We start from the raw sequence: 21,033 nt of genomic DNA, 5'->3' as shown, positions 1-21,033 counted from the left end.
AGCACGGGCCCAGCCCACACTGCGATATGTGTGAGCACACTGGGTCCGTGCAGCAGAGCAGGTCTCCAGTGGTCCTGGTTAACCCTTGTCACTGGACCAAGACCTGGCTCTGTCAAGCCCGTGTGGTGGCTGGTGTGTAATGGTCACCCCACGTTAAAACAATCCACCCACGGGCATCTTCCACCCTTCGGGATGTAGTTCGGGATCCGGAATATTAGGTCCTTCACTGAAACACCTGTGAACTCATCTCTTTTCGTCGTGGGAGCAAGTCAGTCCTCGCTTCGAGGGACTGCCTATGATGATGTATCTCACAGGTCCTGGGAGTTGATGGGGATGGGCAACTCCAAGCCCTCAGGCCTCAGACCCCTGAACCTTGAACCCTGAACCCTGGGAGGGAATTCAGGAGCTGAGCGAGTGAACGGACCGAGATGAAAGCAGTGAGCTGCCGTCAGGAGTTGGGATTAATACTCACATTCAGGAATGTAACTCCGCTTAATGCTGAGGTGTGAGTGTTCCAAACACTTCCACCTCACACAGCGTCAGCACTTTGCTGTGGCCCGGGATAACGATGTTCACGTAACGACCCTCCACTCCCAGCCCAACACAACCAATACTGACAGTCCGTCCAGCGTGAATGTGTTCCATTTCTGCACAGCTGTAGGAGACACAGGGAGAATAAGCAGAGATTCCACAGGAATCGGTGGATCCAATCTGTAACAAAATCTACACTGTGCTTTACAGTGGGGCGTTAAATGAATCTGTAACACAATCTGCAAGTTTTATATTACAGGGGGTTTATATTACAGGGTGTATATTACAGGAGGTATATAATACAGGAGGTGTATATTACAGGATGTGTATATTACAGGGTGTATATTACAGAGTGTGTATATTACAGGGTGTTTATATTACAGGGTGTATATATTACAGGGTGTATGTATTACAGGAGGTTTATATTACAGCAGGTGTATAGTAACGGTGGTGTATATTACAGGAGGTGTATGTTACAGTGTGTACATTACAGGGTGTATATTATAGGGAATGTATATTACAGGGTGTATGTTATGGGGAGTATATATTACAGAACGTATATTACAAGGTGTACATTGCAGGGTGTATATTACAGGGAGTGTATATTACAGGGTGTATATTACGGGGAGTGTATATTACAGAGCGTATATCACAGGGTTTATATTACAAGGTATACACTACAGGGTGTATATTACATGGTGTACAGTACAGGGTGTATATTACAGGGAGTTTATATTACAGGGTGTATATTACAGTGGGTGCATATTACACAGGGTGTATATTACAGGGTCTGTATATTAAAGAGGGTGTATATTACAGGGTCTGTATATTACAGGGGGTGTATATTACAGGGGGTGTATAGTGCAGGAGATGTGTATTACACAAGATATATATTACAGGGGATGTATATTAGAAGAGGTGTATATTACAGGGTGTGTATATTACAGTGTGTGTATATTACAAGGTGTCTATTACAGGTGGTATATCACAGTGGGTGTATTTTACAGGCTGTATATAACAGGGTGTATATAATTAAAGGGTGTATATTACAGGGTGTATACTACAGGGCATGTATATTACAGGCTGTATATTACAGCAGGTGCATATTACAGAGGGTGTATATTACAGGATGTATATTACACAAAGTATATTATAAGCAGTGTATATTGCAGGAGTGTATATTACTGAGGTGTATATTGCAGGGGATGTATATTACAGGAGATCTATATTACAGGAGTGTATATTAGAGGGGTTGTATATTACAGGGGATGTATATTACAGGGGTGTATATTACAGGGGGTGTAGATTTCATGGAATGTATATTATAGGGTGTATATTGTAGTGTGTATATTAGAGTTAGATGTATATTTCAGGGTGTGTATGTTACAGGGTGTGTATATTACAGGGTGTGTATATTACAGGGGTGTATATTACAGGGTGTATATTACAGGGCATGTAGATTACAGGGCATGTATATTACAGGTTGTGTATATTACAGGTTTTGTATATTACAGGTTGTGTATATTACAGGGGGTGTATATTACAGGTTGTGTACATTACAGGGTGTGTTTATTACAGGGTGTGTATATTACAGGGTTGTATATTACAGGGTGTATATTACAGGGGATGTATATTAAAGGGTGTATATATATTACAGATTGTGTATATTACAGGGGGTGTATATTCAAGTTTGTGTATATTACTGGGTATGTAAATTACAGGTTATGTATATTGCAGCGGTGTATATTACAGGGTGTATATTACAGGGGATGTATATTACAGGGTGTATATTACAGCAGGTGTATATTACAGAGGGTGTATATTACAGGATGTATATTACACAGTGTATGTTACAGGTTTTATATTACAAGAGGTGTATATTACAGGGTATATATTATAAGCAATGTATATTGCAGGAATGTATATTACAGGGGTATATATTACAGGGTGTGCATATTACATGGGATGTATATTACAGGGTGTATATTGCAGTGTGTATATTCGAGTTAGATGTATATTTCAGGGTGTGTATGTTACAGGGTATGTATATTAAAGCGTGTGTATATTACAGGGGGTGCATCTTACAGGGTGTATATTACAGGGCATGTATATTACAGGTTGTGTATATTACAGTTTGTGTTTATTACAGAGTGTGTATGTTACAGGTTGTGTATATTACAGGTTGTGTATATTACAGGGGGTGTAGATTACAGGGTGTATATATTACAGATTTTGTATATTACAGGTTGTGTATATTACAGGGTGTGTATATTACATGTTTTGTATATTACAGGTTGTGTATATTACAGGGTGTGTATATTACATGGGTGTATATTACAGGTTGTGTATATTACAGGGTGTATATTACAGGGTGTATATATAACAGGTTTTGTATATTACAGCTTGTGTATATTACAGGGGGTGTATAATTACAGATTGTGTATATTACAGAGTGTGTATGTTACAGTTGTGTATATTACAGGTTGTGTATATTACAGGGGGTGTATAATTACAGATTGTGTATATTACAGAGTGTGTATGTTACAGTTGTGTATATTACAGGTTGTGTATATTATAGGGGGTGTAGATTATAGGGTGTATATATGACAGGTTTTGTATATTACAGGTTGTGTATATTACAGGGGGTGTATATTACAGGGTGTGTATATTACAGGGCGTGTATATTACAGGTGTTGGATATTACAGGGGGTGTATATTACAGGGTGTATATATTACAGGTTTTGTATAATACAATTTGTGCATATTACAGGTGGTGTATATTACAGATTGTGTATATTACATGGTGTGTATATTACAGGTTGTGTATATTACAGGGTGTATATTACAGGGTGTATATATAACAGGTTTTGTATATTACAGGTTGTGTATATTACAGGGGGTGTATATTACAGATTGTGTATATTATAGAGTGTGTATGTTACAGGTTGTGTATATTACAGGTTGTGTATATAACATCATATTCCGGCTTTTCCCCCATTCCCCTTGATGCCTTTTGTGTCTAGAAATCTATTCATCTCCCTCTTAAATATATTCAGTGACTTGGTCTCCACAGCCGTCTGTGGTAGAGAATTCCACAGGTTCACCACCCTCTGAGTGAAAACATTTCTCCTCATCTCGGTCCTAGATTTCCTATCCCGTATCCTGAGACTGTGACCCCTTGTTCTAGACTTCCCAGCCTCGGGGAAACATCCTCCCTGCATCCAGTCTGTCCAGCCCCGTCAGAATTTTATACGTTTCAATGAAATCCCCTCTCAATTTTCTAAACTCTAGTGAATACAGGCCTAGTCAACTCATTCTCTCCTCATAGACAGTCCAGCCATCCCAGGAATCAGTCTGGTGAACCTTCGCTGCACTCCCTCTATAGCAAGTATATCCTTTCTTAGGTAAGGAGACCAAAACTGCACACAATACTCCAGGTGTGGTCTCACCAAGGCCCTGTATAACTGGAGTAAGACATCCTTGCTCCGGTACTCAAATCCTCTTACAACGAAGACCAACATACCATTTGTCTTCCTAACTGCTTGCTGCACCATGTTTGCTTTCAATGACTGGTGTACAAGGTCCCTCTGTACATCAACACTTCCCAAGCCATCACCATTTAAATAATACTTCGCCCTTATGTTTTTCCTACCAAAGGCGATAACTTCACATTTATCCACGTTATACTGCAGCTGCCATGTGTTTGCCCACTCACTCAACCGATCTAAATCACCTTGCAGCATCTTTGCATCCTCCTCACAACTCACAATCCCACCGAGTTTTGTGTCGTCAGCAAACTTGGAAATATTACACCTGGTTCCCTCATTCAAACAATATATATATATTGTGAATAGCTAGGACTCAAGCACGGATCCCTGTGGTACCCACTAGTCACCGCCCACCACACCGAAAAAGACCCTGCTCTCTGTTTCCTGTCAGTTAACCAATTTTCAATCTATGCCGGTACATTACAGTACCTGGTGTATATTACAGGGGGTGTTACAGGATGTATATTACAATGGCTGTATATTACAGGAGACGCATATGACAGGGTGTGTATATTACAGCGGGGTGTATATTACAGGTTGTATATTACCTGAGGATGTATATTACAGGGGTGTATATTACAGGGGGTGTATATTACAGGAGATGCATATGAAAGGGTGTGTATATTACAGCGGGGTGAATATTACAGGTTGGATATTACCTGAGGATGTATATTACAGAGGTGTATATTACCTGAGGATGTATATTACAGGGGTGTATATTACAGGGGGTGTATATTACAGGAGGTGTATATTACAGGGTGTATATTACAGGTTGTGTATATTATAGGGTGTATATTAAAGGGTGTATATATTACAGGTTGTGTATATTACAGGGGGTGTATATTCCAGGTTGTGTATATTACAGGGTGTATATATTACAGGTTGTGTATATTACAGGGGGTGTATATTACAGGTTGTGTATATTACAGGGGTGTATATTGCAGGGTGTATATATTATAGGGTGTATATTACAGGGTGTATATTACAGGGGATGTATATTACAGAGGATGTATATAACAGGATGTATATTACACGGTGTATGTTACAGGGTTTATATTACAAGAAGTGCATATTACAGGGTGTATATTATAAGCAGTGTATATTGCAGGAGTGTATATTACATGGGTGTATATTACAAGGGATGTATATTACAGGGGTATATATTACAGGGGGTGCATATTACATGGGATGTATATTACAGGGTGTATATTGCAGTGTGTATATTACAGGGCGTATATATTACAGGGCGTATATATAACAGGTTTTGTATATTACGGGTTGTGTATATTACAGGGAGTGTACATTACAGATTGTGTATATTACAGAGTGTATATGTTACAGGTTGTGTATATTAAAGGTTGTGTATATTACATGGGGTATATATTACAGGGTGTGTATATTACAGGGTGTGAATATTACAGGTTGTGTATATTACAGGATGTATATTATAGGGTGTATATTAAAGGGTGTATATATTACAGGTTGTGTATATTACAGGGGGTGTATATTCCAGGTTGTGTATATTACAGGGTGTATATATTACAGGTTGTGTATATTACAGGGGGTGTATATTACAGGTTGTGTATATTACAGGGGTGTATATTGCAGGGTGCATATATTATAGGGTGTATATTACAGGGTGTATATTACAGCAGGTGTATATTACAGAGGATGTATATTACAGGATGTATATTACACGGTGTATGTTACAGGGTTTATATTACAAGAAGTGTATATTACAGGGTGTATATTATAAGCAGTTTATATTGCAGGAGTGTATATTACATGGGTGTATATTACAAGGGATGTATATTACAGGGGATGTATATTACAGGGGTATATATTACAGGGGGTGCATATTACATGGGATGTATATTACAGGGTGTATATTGCAGTGTGTATATTAGAGTTAGATGTATATTTCAGGTTGTGTATGTTACAGGATTTGTATATTACAGGGGGTGTATATTACAGCGTGTGTATCTTACAGGATGTATATTACAGGGCGTATATATTACAGGGCGTATATATAACAGGTTTTGTATATTACGGGTTGTGTATATTATAGGGAGTGTACATTACAGATTGTGTATATTACAGAGTGTATATGTTACAGGTTGTGTATATTAAAGGTTGTGTATATTACATGGGGTATATATTACAGGGTGTGTATATTACAGAGGGGGTATTTTACAGTGGATGTATTTTACAGTGGATGTATATTACAGGGTTTATATTACAGGGGTATATTACAGGGGTGTATATTACAGGATGTATATTAAATGAGGATAGAGACATAGAAAATAGCAGCAGTAGTAGGCCATTCGGCCCTTCGTGCTTGCCCCGCCATTCAATATGATCATGACTGATCCTCTATCTCATATTCCCGCTTTTTCCCCATACCCCTTGATGTCTTTTGTGTCGAGAAATCTATCTATCTCCCTTTTAAATATATTCAGTGACTTGGCCTCCACAGCCTTCTGTGGTAGAGAATTCCACAGGTTCACCACCCTCTGAGTGAAAACATTTCTCCTCATCTCAGTCCTAAATGGCTTACCCCTTATCCTAAGACTATGTCCCCTGGTTCTGGCCTTCCCCAACATCGGGAACATGCTTCCCGCATCTAACCTGTCCAGTCCCATCAGAGTCTTGTATAATTCTATGAGATCCCCTCTCATCCTTCTAAACTCCAGTGAATACAGGCCCAGTCGTCCCAATCTCTCCACATAGACAGTCCCGCCATCCCAGGAATCAGTCTGGTGAATCTTCGCTGCACTCCCTCTATGGCAGGTATATCCTTCCTTAGGTAACCAAAACTGCACACAATACTCCAGGTGCAGTCTCACCAAGGCCCTGTACAGCTGTAGTAAGACATCCTTGCTCCTGTACTCAAATCCTCTTACAATGAAGACCAACGTACCATTTGTCTTCCCAACTGCTTGCTGCACCATGTTTGCTTTCAATGCCTGGTGTACAAGGTCACCCAGGACCCTCTGTACATCCACACTTCCCAAGCCATCACCATTTAAATAATACCTTGTCCTTATGTATTTCCTAGCAAAGTGGATAACTTCACATTTATCCACGTTATACTGCATCTGCCATGTGTTTGCCCACTCTCTCAACCGATCTAAATCACCTTGCAGCATCTTTGCATCCTCCTCACAACTCACAATCCCACCTAGTTTTGTGTCGTCAGCAAACTTGGAAATATTACATTTGGTTCCCTCATTCAAATAATATATATATATTGTGAATAGCTGGGGCCCCAGCACTGATCCCTGTGGTACCCCACTAGTCACTGCCCGCGTCCCCGAAAAAGACCCTGCTCTCTGTTTCCCATCAGTTAACCAACTTTCAATCTACGCCGGTGCATTACAATACAGGGTGTATTACAATACAGGGTGTATATTACAGGGGCTGTATATTACAGGAGGCCACACCTGGAGTATTGTGTACAGTTTTGGTCTTCCATCTTGAGGAAGGACATTCTTGCTATTGAGGGAGTGCAGCGAAGGTTCACCAGACTGATTCCCGGGATGGTGGGACTAACATATCAAGAAAGATTGGATCATCTGGGCTTGTATTCACTCGAGTTCAGAAGAATGAGAGGGGATCTCATAGAAACGTTTAAAATTCTGACGGGTTTAGACAGGTTAGATGCAGGAAGAATGTTCCCAGTGTTGGGGAAGTCCAGAACCAGGGGTCACAGTCTAAGGATAAGGGGGAGGCCATTTAGGACCGAGATGAGGAGAAACTTCTTCACCCAGAGAGTCGTGAACCTGTGGAATTCTCTACCACAGAAAGTTGTTGAGGCCAATTCACTAAATATATTCAAAAAGGAGTTAGATGTAGTCCTTACTACTAGGGGGATCATGGGGTATGGCGAGAAAGCAGGAATGGGGTACTGAAGTTGCATGTTCAGCCATGAACTCATTGAATGGCGGTGCAGGCTCGAAGGGCCGAATGGCCTACTCCTGCACCTATTTCTATGTTTCTATGTATATTACAAGGTGTGTATATTACAGGGGGTGTATATTACAGGTTGTATATTAATTGGGGATGTATATTACAGGGTGTATATTAAAAGGGTGTATATTACAGGGTATATATTCCAGGGAATGTAAATGACAGGAGGTGTATATTACAGGGGGTGTATAAGACAGGGTGTGTATATTACAAGAGGTATATACTACAGCATGTATATTACAGGATATATAATTACAGGGGGTGTATAATATAGGGAGTCTATATTACAGGATATATATTACAAGGTGTTATTACAGAGTGTATATTACAGGGTATATAATGCAGAATGTATATTACAGGATGTATAATCACAAGGTGTATATTACAGGTGTGTATATTACAGGATGTATATTACAGGAAGTATATTACAGGGTGTATATGGCATGGGTGTACATAGAAACATAGAAACTTGGAAAATAGGTGCAGGAGTAGGCCATTCGGCCCTTTGAGCCTGCACCACCATTCAATAAGATCATGGCTGATCATTCCCTCAGTACCCCTTTCCTGCTTTCTCTCCATACCCCTTGATCCCTTTAGCCGTAAGGACCATATCTAACTCCCTCTCGAATATATCCAATGAACTGGCATCAACAACTCTCTGCGGCAGGGAATTCCACAGGTTAATAACTCTCTGAGTGAAGAAGTTTCTCCTCATCTCAGTCCTAAATGGCCTACCCCTTATCCTAAGACTGTGACCCTTGGTTCTGGACTTCCCCAACATCGGGAACAATCTTCCTGCATCTAACCTGTCCAGTCCCGTCAGAATTTTATATGCTTCTATGAGATCCCCTCTCATCCGTCTAAACTCCAGTGAATACAAGCCCAGTCGATCCAGTCTCTCCTCATATCTCAGTCCAGCCATCCCTGGAATCAGTCTGGTGAACCTTCGCTGTACTCCCTCAATAGCAAGAAAGTCCTTCCTCACATTAGGAGACCAAAACTGAACACAATATTCCCGGTGAGGCCTCACCAAGGCCCTGTACAACTGCAGTAAGACCTCCCTGCTCCTATACTCAAATCCTCTCGCTATGAAGGCCAACATACCATTTGCCTTCTTCACTGCCTGGTGTACCTGCATGTCAACCTTCAATGATTGATGTACCATGACACCCAGGTCTCGTTGCACCTCCCCTTTTCCTAATCTGTCACCATTCAGATAATATTCCGCCTTCGTGTTTTTGCCACCAAAGTGGATAACCTCACATTTATCCACATTATAATGCATCTGCCATGCATTTGCCCACTCACCTAACCTGTCCAAGTCACCCTGCAGCCTCTTAGCATCCTCCTCACAGCTCACACCGCTACCCAGCTTAGTGTCATCTGCAAACTTGGCGATATTACACTCAATTCCTTTTCATTTCAGGATGCATAAGACAGGATGTATATTATAGGGTGTGTATATTACAGTGTAAGTATATTACAGGATGTATATAGCAGGGTATATAGTACAGAGTGTATATTGCAGGATGTATATTACAGGGGTGTATATTACAATGGTGTATATTCCAAGGGTGTATATTACAGGGTGTGTATGTTACAGGATATATATTACAGGCTGTATATTACAAGGTGTATATTACAAGGTGTATATTACAGTGGTAGTATACTACAGTGGTATAAGGGATGGTTTTCTAGACCAATATGTCGAGGAACCAGTTAGAGAATAGACCATCCTAGACTGGGTGATGTGTAATGAGAGAGTATTCATTAGCAATCTTGTTGTGCGAGGCCCCTTGGGGAAGAGTGACCATAACATGGTAGAATTCTTCATTAAGATGAAGAGTGACACAATTAATTCAGAGACTAGGGTCCTGTACTTAAAGAAAGGTAACTTCGATGGTATGAGACATGAATTGGCTAGGATCGACTGGTGAACAATACTTAAAGGGTTGACAGTGGATAGGCAATGGCAAACATTTAAAGATCACATGGATGAACTTCAACAATTGTATATCCCTGTCTGGCGTAAAAATGAAATGGGGAAGGTGGCTCAACTGTGGCTAGCAAGGGCAATTAGTGATAGTGTTAAATCCAAGGAAGAGGCATATAAATTGGCCAGAAATAGCAGCAAACCTGAGGACTGGGAGAAATTAAGAATTCAGCAGAGGAGGACAAAGGGTTAATTAGGAAGGGGAAAATAGAGTATGAGAGGAAGCTTGCTGGGATCATAAAAACTGACTGCAAAGGCTTGTATAGATATGTGAAGAGAAAAAGATTAGTGAAGACAAATGTAGGTCCCTTGCAGTCCGAATCAGATGAATTTATAATGGGGAACCAAGAAATGGCAGACCAATTGAACACATACTTTGGTTCTGTCTTCACTAAGGAAGACACAAATAACCTTCTGGAAATACTAGGGGACCGAGGGTCTCGTGAGAAGGATGAACTGAAGGAAATCTTTATTAGTCAGGAAATTGTATTAGGGAAATTGATGGGATTGAAGGCCGATAAATCCCCAGGGCCTGATAGTCTGCATCCCAGAGTACTTAAGGATGTGGCCCTAGAAATAGTAGATGCATTGGTGATCATTTTTCAACATTCCATGGACTCTGGATCAGTTCCTATGGATTGGAGGATAACTAATGTAACCCCACTTTTTTAAAAAGGGAGGGAGAGAGAAAACGGAGAATTATAGACCAGTTAGTCTGACATCGGTAGTCGGGAAAATGTTGGAATCAATTATTAAAGATGTAATAGCAGGGCATTTGGTAAGCAGTGAGAGGATCGGTCCAAGTCAGCATTGATTTATGAAAGGGAAATCATGCTTGACAAATCTGCTAGAATTTTTTGAGGATGTAACTAGTAGAGTGGACAAGGGAGAGCCAATGGATCTGGTGTATTTGGACTTTCAGAAGGCTTTTGACAAGGTCTCATACAAGAGCTGATTGTGCAAAATTAAAGCACATGGTATTGGGGGTGATGTATTGACGTGGATAGAGAACTGGTTGGCAGACAGGAAGCAGAGAGTAGGAATAAACGAGTCCTTTTCAGAATGGCAGGCAGTGACTAGTGGGGTGCCGCAGGGCTCAGTGCTGGGAACCCAGCTCTTTACAATGTACATTAATGATTTTGACGAAGGAATTGAATGTAATATCTCCAAGCTTGCAGATGACACTAAGCTGGGTGGCAGTGTGAGCTGTGAGGAGGATGCTAAGAGGCTGCAGAGTGACTTGGACAGGTTAGGTGAGTGGGCAAATGCATGGCAGATGCCGTATAATGTGGATAAATGTAAGGTTATCCACTTTGGTGGCAAAAACAGGGAGGCAGAATATTATCTGAATGGTGACAGATTAGGAAAAGGGGAGGTGCAACGAGACCTGGGTGTCATGGTACATCAGTCATTGAAGGTTGGCATGCAGGTACAGCAGGTGGTGAAGAAGGCAAATGGCATGTTGGCCTTCATAGCGAGAGGATTTGAGTATAGGAGCAGGGAAGTCTTACTGCAGTTGTACAGGGCCTTGGTGAGGCCACACCTGGAATATTGTGTACAGTTTTGGTCTCCTAATCTGGGGAAGGACATTTTTGCTATTGAGGAAGTGCAGTGAAGGTTCACCAGACTGATTCCCGGGATGGCAGGACTGACATATGAAGAAAGACTGGATCGAGTAGACTTATATTCATTGGAATTTCGAAGAATGAGAGGGGATCTCATAGAAACATATAACATTCTGACGGGCCTGGACAGGTTAGATGCAGGAAGAATGTTCCCAATGTTGGGGAAGTCCAGAACCAGGGGTCACAGTCTAAGATAAGGGGTAAGCCATTTAGGACCGAGATAAGGAGAAACTTCTTCACCCAGAGAATGGTGAACCTGTGGAATTCTCTACCACAGAAAGTTGTTGAGGCCAGTTTGTTAGATATATTCAAAAGTGAGTTCGATATGGCCCTTACGGCTAAGGGGATCAAGGGGTATGGAGAGAAAGCAGGAATGGGGTACTAAAGTTGCAAAAATGATCAACCATGATCTTATTGAATGGTGGTGCAGGCTCGAAGGGCTGAATGGTCTACTCCTGCACCTATTTTCTATGTTTCTATGTTTCGAAGGTGTATATTACAGAGTGTGTATATTACAGGGGATGTATATTACAGGGTGAATATTACATGGTGTATATTACAGCGGGTATATATTACAGGTTGTATTTTACAGGGATGTATATTTCAGGTTGTATATTACAGGGGGTATACTACAGGGTGCATATTACAAGGATGTATATTACAAGGATGTGTATTACAGAAAGTATATTACAGGTTGTACATTACAGGGTGTATATTACAGGGGCTGTATATTAAAGGGGGTGTATTATACAGGGTGTATATTACAGGATGTGCATATTACAGGGTGTATATTACAGCGTGTGTATATTAAAGGGGTTATATATTACAAGTTGCATATTACAGGGTGTATATTACAGGAGGTGTATATTACAGGGTGTATATTAGAGGGATGTATATTACAGGGAATATATTATAGGGGGTGTATAATTCAGGGTGTATATTACAGGGATGCATATTGTAGGGAGTATATTACAGGATGTCTATTACAGGCGGTGTATATTACAGGTGTTTATTACAGCGTGTGTGTATTACAGGGGTATATAAAATCCACAGAGTATATTAGAGGGATGTATATTACAGGGTGTATATTACAGGGAGTATATTACAGGGATGTCTATTATAGGGTGTATATTACAGTGTTGTCTATTATAGGGTGTATATTACAGGGTTGTATATTATCGGGTGTATATTACAGGGGATGTATATTACAGGGGCTGTATATTAAAGGGGGTGTATTATACAGGGTATATATTACAGGATGTGTATATTACAGGGTGTATATTACAGCGTGTGTATATTACAGGGGTTATATATTACAGTGTGTATATTACAGGAGGTGTATATTACAGGATGTATATTAGAGGATGTATATTACAGGGTCTATATTACAGTGGGTGTATATTACAGGTGTACATTAAAGGGATGTATATTACAGGGAGTATATTATAGGGGGTGTATAATTCAGGGTGCATATTACAGGGTTGTATATTATAGTGTGTATATTACAGGGTGTATATTACAAGGGTTGTATATTACAGGGTGTATATTACAGGGTTTGTATATTACAGGGGTTGTATATTATAGTGTGTATATTACAGGGTGTATATTACAGGGTTGTATATTACAAGGGTTGTATATTACAGGGTGTATATTACAGGGTTTGTATATTACAGGGGTTGTATATTATAGTGTGTATATTACAGGGTGTATATTACAGGGTTGTATATTACAGGGGTTGTATATTACAGGGTGTATATTACAGGATGTATATTACAGGGCATTGTTGTTGCCATTGTTTTCCGTCGAGTCTCCGATGCGGATTTCCGCTCCCCTGAAGCCTTCTCCATTTTTGCTGGTGGTGATTCGTACGATATAGATGCGGTAACTGTGGAGCAGATCAACTCTCCACCAAGGTGATCTTTCAATTGCTGTGCTGCTGCACGATCCCAACTTGTAATCGTTGTTGGCATTTCCATCAATTGCATTTCCAGCATTTCCAAGATGGTCTGCGATGCTGGACTGTGTAGCACGAATGGTCGCAGCCAGATTTCCTGAAAACAGGAGGGTGAAAGTTCTTTAAGGGTTTATCTTTTACTCAACTTTGACAAAAGTTCTGTTTAAAAAATAGAAGAACTTGCATTTGTATAGCAACTTTCTCAACCTCAGGATGTCCCAAAGCGCTTTACGGCCAATAAAGTTATTTTGGAGTGTAGTCACTGTTGTAATGTAGGAAACGCTGCAGGCAATTTGCGCACAGCAAGCTCCCACAAACAGCAATGAGATAATGACCAGATAATCTGTTTTTGTTCTGTTGATTGAGGGATAAATATTTTCCAGGACATTGGGGATAACTCCCCTGCTCTTCTCCGAAATCGCGCCATGGGACCTTTTACGTCCACCTGGTTCAATGTCTCATCCGAAAGACGGAAGCTCCGACAGTGCAGCACTCCCTCAGTACGGCACTGGAGTGTCAGCCTGGATTGTTCTGCTCAAGGCTCTTGAGTAGGACTTGAACACACAACCTTCTGATTGAGCGACGAGGCAAAGCCTACCAACAGAGCCACGGCTGACATTGAGATTAAAGGTGATTGACTAAAGACCCAGAGGCCAGATGAGGTAACATGTATTTACGCAGCGAGTGTTTGTGATCTGGAACACACTGCCTGAACTAGCGGTGGAAGAAGATTCAATAATAACTTTGAAAAGTGAACTGGATAAATATTTGAACAGGAAACATTTGCAGGTTGATGGGGAACGAGCTGGGGACTGAGACTAATTCGATCGCTCTATCAAAGAGCCAGCACAGGCAGGATGGGCCGAGTGGCCTCCTGTTGTACGTGTGATTCTATGGGCTAGAACCTCCACTTTTGTGCTTATCGCCCAAAAATGGCCGCTATTTCCGGCGTGGGCGGTAAAAAAAGGTTTTCAGATCGCCGGCTTCTCACCCATTCCCAAATCACCTAGTCTCCATTTTTTTAAATGGCCGTTACCGCGAGCGATAAGAAATGGGCGGTAGCGTTACATTTTTTTGACCTCCTTAGCAACAGCATGGCAACGCTCGATTCCCGCGATTGAGGAGGTCAAGGGTCATCATGACATGCGCAGAAGAGGAGACAGAGAGAGAGGGAGCTCAGAGGGACTGAAAGCGTGAGTGGCTGTGGTGTGGGCTTGTCTGGCTGTTGTGGGAGACACGACGGAGATTCACCAGCAGCAAAAAGCCCACTTAGCACCAAGAACATAGTTGGCACTGAGTTTTTGTCCAACAAATCAGATATAACATGGAAGGGCTGGAGGAGGCCCTGGAACTGGTAGCCAGGAACACTGGTGGCAGAGGGCTCCCAGTGGTCCCGGAGCACAGCACTGCACCCCAAGGTGCCTCACCCCCATTGCCAACCACACGAGAGCCAGCAGCAACTTTGTGCTTCTGGCTCGGAGCATGTTCCCACCTCGGGACCATCCTCTCCCGTATCCATCCAAGCAGCACTTCAGCCATCACCCCCACCCCACCCCCCCCCCCCCGCAATGAAGCATCGCCTGAGGACCTCCTCGGCCAGGCGGCTTGGAGTCAGGAGGGGAAGGGGAAGGGGTATAAGTGGGGAGGAGAAGCGGGGGGAGAGGGAAGGGTTGGTTTGTACAGAAATACTGTTCATTTCAGATTAAAGTCTGTTAAAAAAAAATTTATTCAACAAAACCTTGTAGCGTATTGGCTCAGATAAGCTGCACTGTTACACGCTGGTGATTCCTTAACATCAAAGGGTATGATGACACTTAACTTAAATCAATGTAAACTTTAACTGTCACCAAGGTGATGCCCACCATTGATGTATGACCTGCATATCCAGCAGTGAGTCAGCCTTGCAAATAACACCAATGTTCTTTCAGGCAAAGCGATCATTGATGAGCTCCTGACATAAGGCTCTTGCAGCAATCATGCCATTATGGGCCCTTTCATGTGGTCTACAGGGAGGTGGGGGCATGGCTTCGGCGACAGCCTGATTGTCTGGGCCGATGTCAGCGTCCGCCTCCTCGACCTCCTCTTTCTCTCTCTGGTGAGGTGGACTGTCAGACTCACCAGGCAATTCTTGTCCCCTCCTGATAGCCAAGTTGTGCAGCATGGAGCACACCACCATGAATTGAGCTACCTGCTCAGGGTAATAATGGACCTCGCCTCCTGAGTGGTCCAGGCATCTAAAGCGCTGCTTCAGCACTCCAATGGTTTTCTCCACGATATTGCGAGTTGCTCTGTGGCTCTCGTTGTATCGCTCTTGGCCTCGATGTGGGTGTCACGCAGGGGTGCCATCAGCCAGGTGGTGAGGCCATATCCTTTGTCCCCAAGCATCCAGCATTGACCTTGTGGCTGATTGTTAATCAAGTCAGATACAGTGCTCTCACACAGGATGTGAGCATCATAGGTGCTGCCCGGAAATTGAGCATTCACTGCCAGTATAATTTGCTGGTGGTCGACAACCAGCTGGACATTCAGGGAGTGGAATCCCTTGCGGTTGCTGAAAGCCTGAGCATCCTGAAAAGGTACCCGTATTGCGATGTACATACAGGCTATTGCTTCCTGCACCTTGGGGAAATTTGCAATTCTGGAGAATCCGAGAGCCCTCTCACTCTGTGCCTCCCTGGCCATAGGGAAGCTGATCAAGTCCCTCCTGAGTGTGGACAGGGCTTCAGTGACCTGTCTAATGCAGCGATGTGTGGCATGCTGAGACAGACCGCAAATGTCGCCAGCTGTGGCCTGAAAAGAACCCGAGGCGTAGAACGATAGTGCCACGGTGACTTTGACCTTGACGGACCGTGCAGTACTGATGGTGCTGGCAGGCTGCAGACCTCCCCTTATCAGCTGGCATACCTCAGTGATAACCTCTTTGTGGAAGCGCAGTCTCTGAAGGCGGGTGATGTCGGGCAAGTCGAGGTAAGAATGCTTCTCCTTGTACTTACGGGGGGTGTAACGTCTGGCCCTCCTCATCTGTCTGTCACTTCGTACATTGGGCACATAATGCTGTGGAGTGTTCCTTCGGTGATGTCGAGTCTGCTGCATGTAATTGGTCACCAAGAGAGGGTGAGAAAGGACAGGCCCCATTGCAGTAGCTCTCTGTTTTCCACCAATTGGTCACAAACAAGGAATGCCCCGACGAAAATACCTATTCAATTCCAATCGGTCACTGTATGGTCAAATGTTTTTAGAAATGTTCACATCAACTCCAACAACCTGCACAGTACATCCAAACTCCACCAAGGTTAAAGCACAATAGCCTTTTAAAGGATACTGTCATGTATTCAACTGTCATTGTAACCCATGTATAAGCTGACCTAAGTTGTACACCTTGAGAACACTGACCACGGGGGGCGAACTTGTGGGAGACACTCCTAACCTGGACTTTCCGGTATAAAAGGGGAAGCTCCACCCACTTTCATCACTTGAGGTCTTGGTAATAAAGGTAACTGGTCACAGAGTGACCTTCTCTCAAGTATGGGCCTCGTGTGTATTTATACTGTATAGTAAGGACATATCATTGGCGATGAGAAACTGGGATTTAAACCACGCGAGCATGGCCACTAGCAGCACAGAAGAGAGGTACTGTGTTGGTGATGATTGGGACGACTTTATTGAGAGACTTCAGCAAAGTTTTGTCACTAAGGAATGGTTGGGACAGGATTCGGCCGACAAACGCAGGGCTCATCTCCTGACGGTTTGTGGATCCAGAACGTACTCCCTGATGAAAGACCTTCTCGCGCCAGAGAAGCCGGTGGACAAGATGTTCGAAGAGCTCAGTAAGTTGATCGGGGAACACCTTAAACCGGCGAGCAGCATGCACATGGCGAGACACCAGTTTTATACGCAGGTCCTTTCATGGGAAAAATGCTTTTAGTTGTAGTAGACGCCTACTCCAAATGGATCGAGTGTGACATTTTAAATTCAAGCAAATCCTCTGCCACGGTAGAACGTCTACGGGCAATGTTCGCCGCCCACGGTCTACCGGATGTCTTGGTCAGCGACAATGGCCCGTGCTTCACAAGCACTGAATTCCAGGACTTCATGGCAGGCAATGGAATCAATCATGTCAGAACGGCACCGTTCAAGCCGGCCTCAAACGGCCAGGCAGAACGAGCAGTGCAGATAATCAAACAAGGGATGCTCAGAATCCGGGGGGGGGTTCCCTACAAAGCTACTTATCACGCTTCCTGTTGGCCATCAGATCCCGACCACACTCACTCACAGGGGTTCCACCCGCAGAGTTGCTAATGAAAAGGATGCTCAAAACCAGGTTATCCCTCATACACCCTACGATGAAAGAAATTGTTGAGAGCAGGCGTCAGTCACAATGTGACTACCATGACAGGAATGCGAGGGCGCGATGTATTGATGTCAATGATCTTGTCTTTGTCCTCAACTATGCTGCAGGGCCCAAATGGCTCGCAGGCACTGTGATTGCCAAAGAGGGGAATAGGATTCTGGTAGTTAAACTTACCAATGGACAAATCTGCCGCAAACACGTGGATCAAACTAAAAGGAGGTACAGCAACCCCATAGAAGAAGCAGAGGAAGAACACGATGTAGAGTTCACTCCACCACAGGTGACAGAACACCAGAACCAAGTGGAGGAGAGCCCAGTCACTGTGGGCAGTCCGGACAGGCCTGAGGCACCGCAAACAGCAGACACTCAGGCCAGCGTCCAACAACCGGAGCCCCAACTCAGGCGCTCTACAAGGGAGTGTAAACCACCAGAGAGACTCAACCTGTGATCCCAATAAGACTTTGCGGGGGAGGTGATGTCATGTATTCAACCAGCATTGTAACCCATGTATAAACTGACCTAAGTTGTACACTGTGAGAACATTGACCATAAGGGGCGAACTTGTGGGAGACACTCCTAACCTGGACTTTCAGGTATAAAAGGGGAAGCTCCACCCACCGTCTGCCTCTTTGAGGTCTTGGTAATAAAGGTAACTGGTCACAGAGTGACCTTCTCTCAAGTATGGGCCTCGTGTGCATTTATACTGTATAGTAAGGACGTATCAGATACAACGTGTGATGTAGAACATGGCGTCCATAACGCTGTGATTAGTTCCGGTTAGTTGCACATTTTCTGGATGGTTTTTTGGGTGAGCGATATTGTGGGTGATATGTGTGCGAGGTGGTGAAAGTGACACAGGGCGATCTCATGGCTGCTAGTTTCGGTAAATATGCTCTTTACGAAAAAAAAAAGTGGGCGGGTGTTAATATTGAATCTCGCCATTAATTCCGTGAGGAAAGTAATGCTATGCGATATTATGGCCGTTGATTTCGTCCATTCTGATGATTCCGCCCCAAAAAAGTGGGCGGGCGGTATTATTTTTTCCTGGCGTTAAGCAGATGAGGAAAGTAACGCTCGGCGATAAGATTCCTAAAAATACCCGTCAGTTTCCATTTTGTGCCAAAATGGGCGATATCTGGACGTTATACGTCATTTCAGCCGTTAAATGGGTGTTAAGCAGGCAAAAAAAGTGGAGGTTCTAGCCTTCTTATTGTATGATCAGTGTCCCATCACACAGACCCACACACAGAAACTCACAGAACCACACACAGACAGTCAGAGACCCAGGATGGGTTAGGGTTAGGGTTTCCTGCCGGTCTGTATCAGAGCTGTGACTGTACTCAGCTAGCTGACAGTCAGGGACAGTGTGAGCCAACACAGGCTGTACCTGGTCTGACTCACCGAGCACTGACCCAGTCTGTCCTTCCCCAGTCTGCACCAATAACCCGTGTATATGGGAATCAGACACTGCCTGAATCTCAGTCACATCCTTCATACTCTGCCTGCACATGTCTGTAACTAGTGGCAACTCACACGCATTCATTGCTTACCTGTTGAGGGATGAGATTGAGCAAGCTCCCAGAGGCAGGCAAACATCAGCATGTAATGGGAATTCATCCTGTAGAAAAGACACAAAGTCAAGGAAACACTCCCAGGGCAGGTATAGCACGGGGTTAGATACAGAGTAAAGCTCCCTCTACACTGTCCCATCAAACTCTCCCAGGGCAGGTACAGCACGGGGTAAGATACAAAGTAAAGCTCCCTCTACATTGTCCCATCAAACTCTCCCAGGGCAGGTACAGCACGGGTTAGATACAGAGTAAAGCTCCCTCTACACTGTCCCATTAAACACTCCCAATGCAGGTACAGCACGGGGTTAGATACAGAGTAAAGCTCTCTCTACACTGTCCCATCAAACACTCCCAGGGCAGGTACATGGGGTTAGGCACAGAGTAAAGCTCCCTCTACACTGTCCCATCAAACACTCCCGGGGCAGGTACAGCACGGGTTAGATACAGAGTAAAGCTCCCTCTATGCTGTCCCATCAAACACTCCCAGGGCAGGTACAGCATGGGTTAGATACAGAGTAAAGCTCCATCTACACTGTCCCATCAAACACTCCCAGGGCAGGTACAGCACGGGTTAGATACAGAGTAAAGCTCCCTCTACACTGTCCCATCAAACACTCCCAGGGCACGTACAACATGGGTTAGATACATCGTAATCCCAAATAGAAACATTGAAATTAGGTGGAGGAGTAGGCCATTCGGCCCTTCGAGCCTGCACCACCATTTGATAAGATCATGGCTGATCATTCAACCTCAGTACCCCTTTCCTGCTTTCTCTCCATACCCCTTGATCCCTTTAGCCGTACAGGCCATATCTAACTCCCTCTTGAATATATCTAACGAAATGGCCTGAACAACTTTCTGCGGGAGGGAATTCCACAGGTTCACCACTCTCTGAGTGAAGAAGTTTCTCCTCATTTCGGTCCTAAATGGCTTACCCCTTATTCTTAGACTGTGACCCCTGGTTCTGGAACTGTCCAGCAAAGGGGACATTCTTCCTGCCTCGAAACTGTCCAATCCAGGATTTTATATGTTTCTATGAGATCCCCTCTCATTCTTCTAAACTCCAGTGAATACAAGCCCAGTTGATCCAGTCTCTCCTCATATGACAGTCCAGCCATCCCGGGAATCAGTCTGGTGAATCTTCGTTGTACTCCCTCAATAGCAAGAACGTCCTTCCTCAGATTAGGAGACCAAAACTGAACACAGTATGCCAGGTGTGGCCTCACCAAGGCCCTGTACAACTGCAGTAAGACCTCCCTGCTCCTCTAGCTATGAAGGCCAACATGCCATTTGCCTTCTTCACCGCCTGCTGTACCTGCATGCCAAACTTCAATGACTGATGTACCATGACACCCAGGTCTCGTTGCACCTCCCCTTTTCCTAATTTGTCACCATTCAGATAATATTCTGACTTCCTGTTTTTGCACCAAAGTGGATAACCTCACATTTATCCACATTATACTGCATCTGCCATGCATTTGCCCATTCACC

At 43.5% G+C, this 21,033-nt stretch overlaps 1 protein-coding gene across 1 annotated transcript; it reads right to left on the bottom strand.

The window, feature by feature from the left end:
* Nucleotides 1-492: 492 nt before the first annotated feature.
* LOC139264194 (fucolectin-1-like) lies at nt 493-19,588 on the bottom strand. The gene is made up of 3 exons (XM_070880280.1): nt 19,522-19,588; nt 13,441-13,717; nt 493-655 (listed from the first exon to the last, which is right to left on the bottom strand). Exons 1-3 carry the CDS (start codon nt 19,586-19,588, stop codon nt 493-495), a joined length of 507 nt encoding a protein of 168 aa, XP_070736381.1.
* Between the last annotated feature and the right edge of the window lie 1,445 nt (nt 19,589-21,033).

This window comes from Pristiophorus japonicus, chromosome 5 (assembly GCF_044704955.1).
Source record: "Pristiophorus japonicus isolate sPriJap1 chromosome 5, sPriJap1.hap1, whole genome shotgun sequence".
NCBI lineage: Eukaryota > Metazoa > Chordata > Chondrichthyes > Pristiophoridae > Pristiophorus > Pristiophorus japonicus.
The sequence above is the reverse complement of the archived record's forward strand: the minus strand, read 5'-3'. Positions and strand labels throughout refer to the sequence as shown.

Coding starts and splice junctions, on each gene's coding strand:
- LOC139264194 (XM_070880280.1), bottom strand. CDS start 19,588: ATGAATTCCCATTACATGCTGATGTTTGCCTGCCTCTGGGAGCTTGCT. Junction 13,718..19,521: donor TCAATCTCATCCCTCAACAG/GTAAGCAATGAA, acceptor TCCTGTTTTCAG/GAAATCTGGCTGCGACCATT. Junction 656..13,440: donor AATGGCAACAACAATGCCCT/GTAATATACATC, acceptor TGTCTCCTACAG/CTGTGCAGAAATGGAACACA.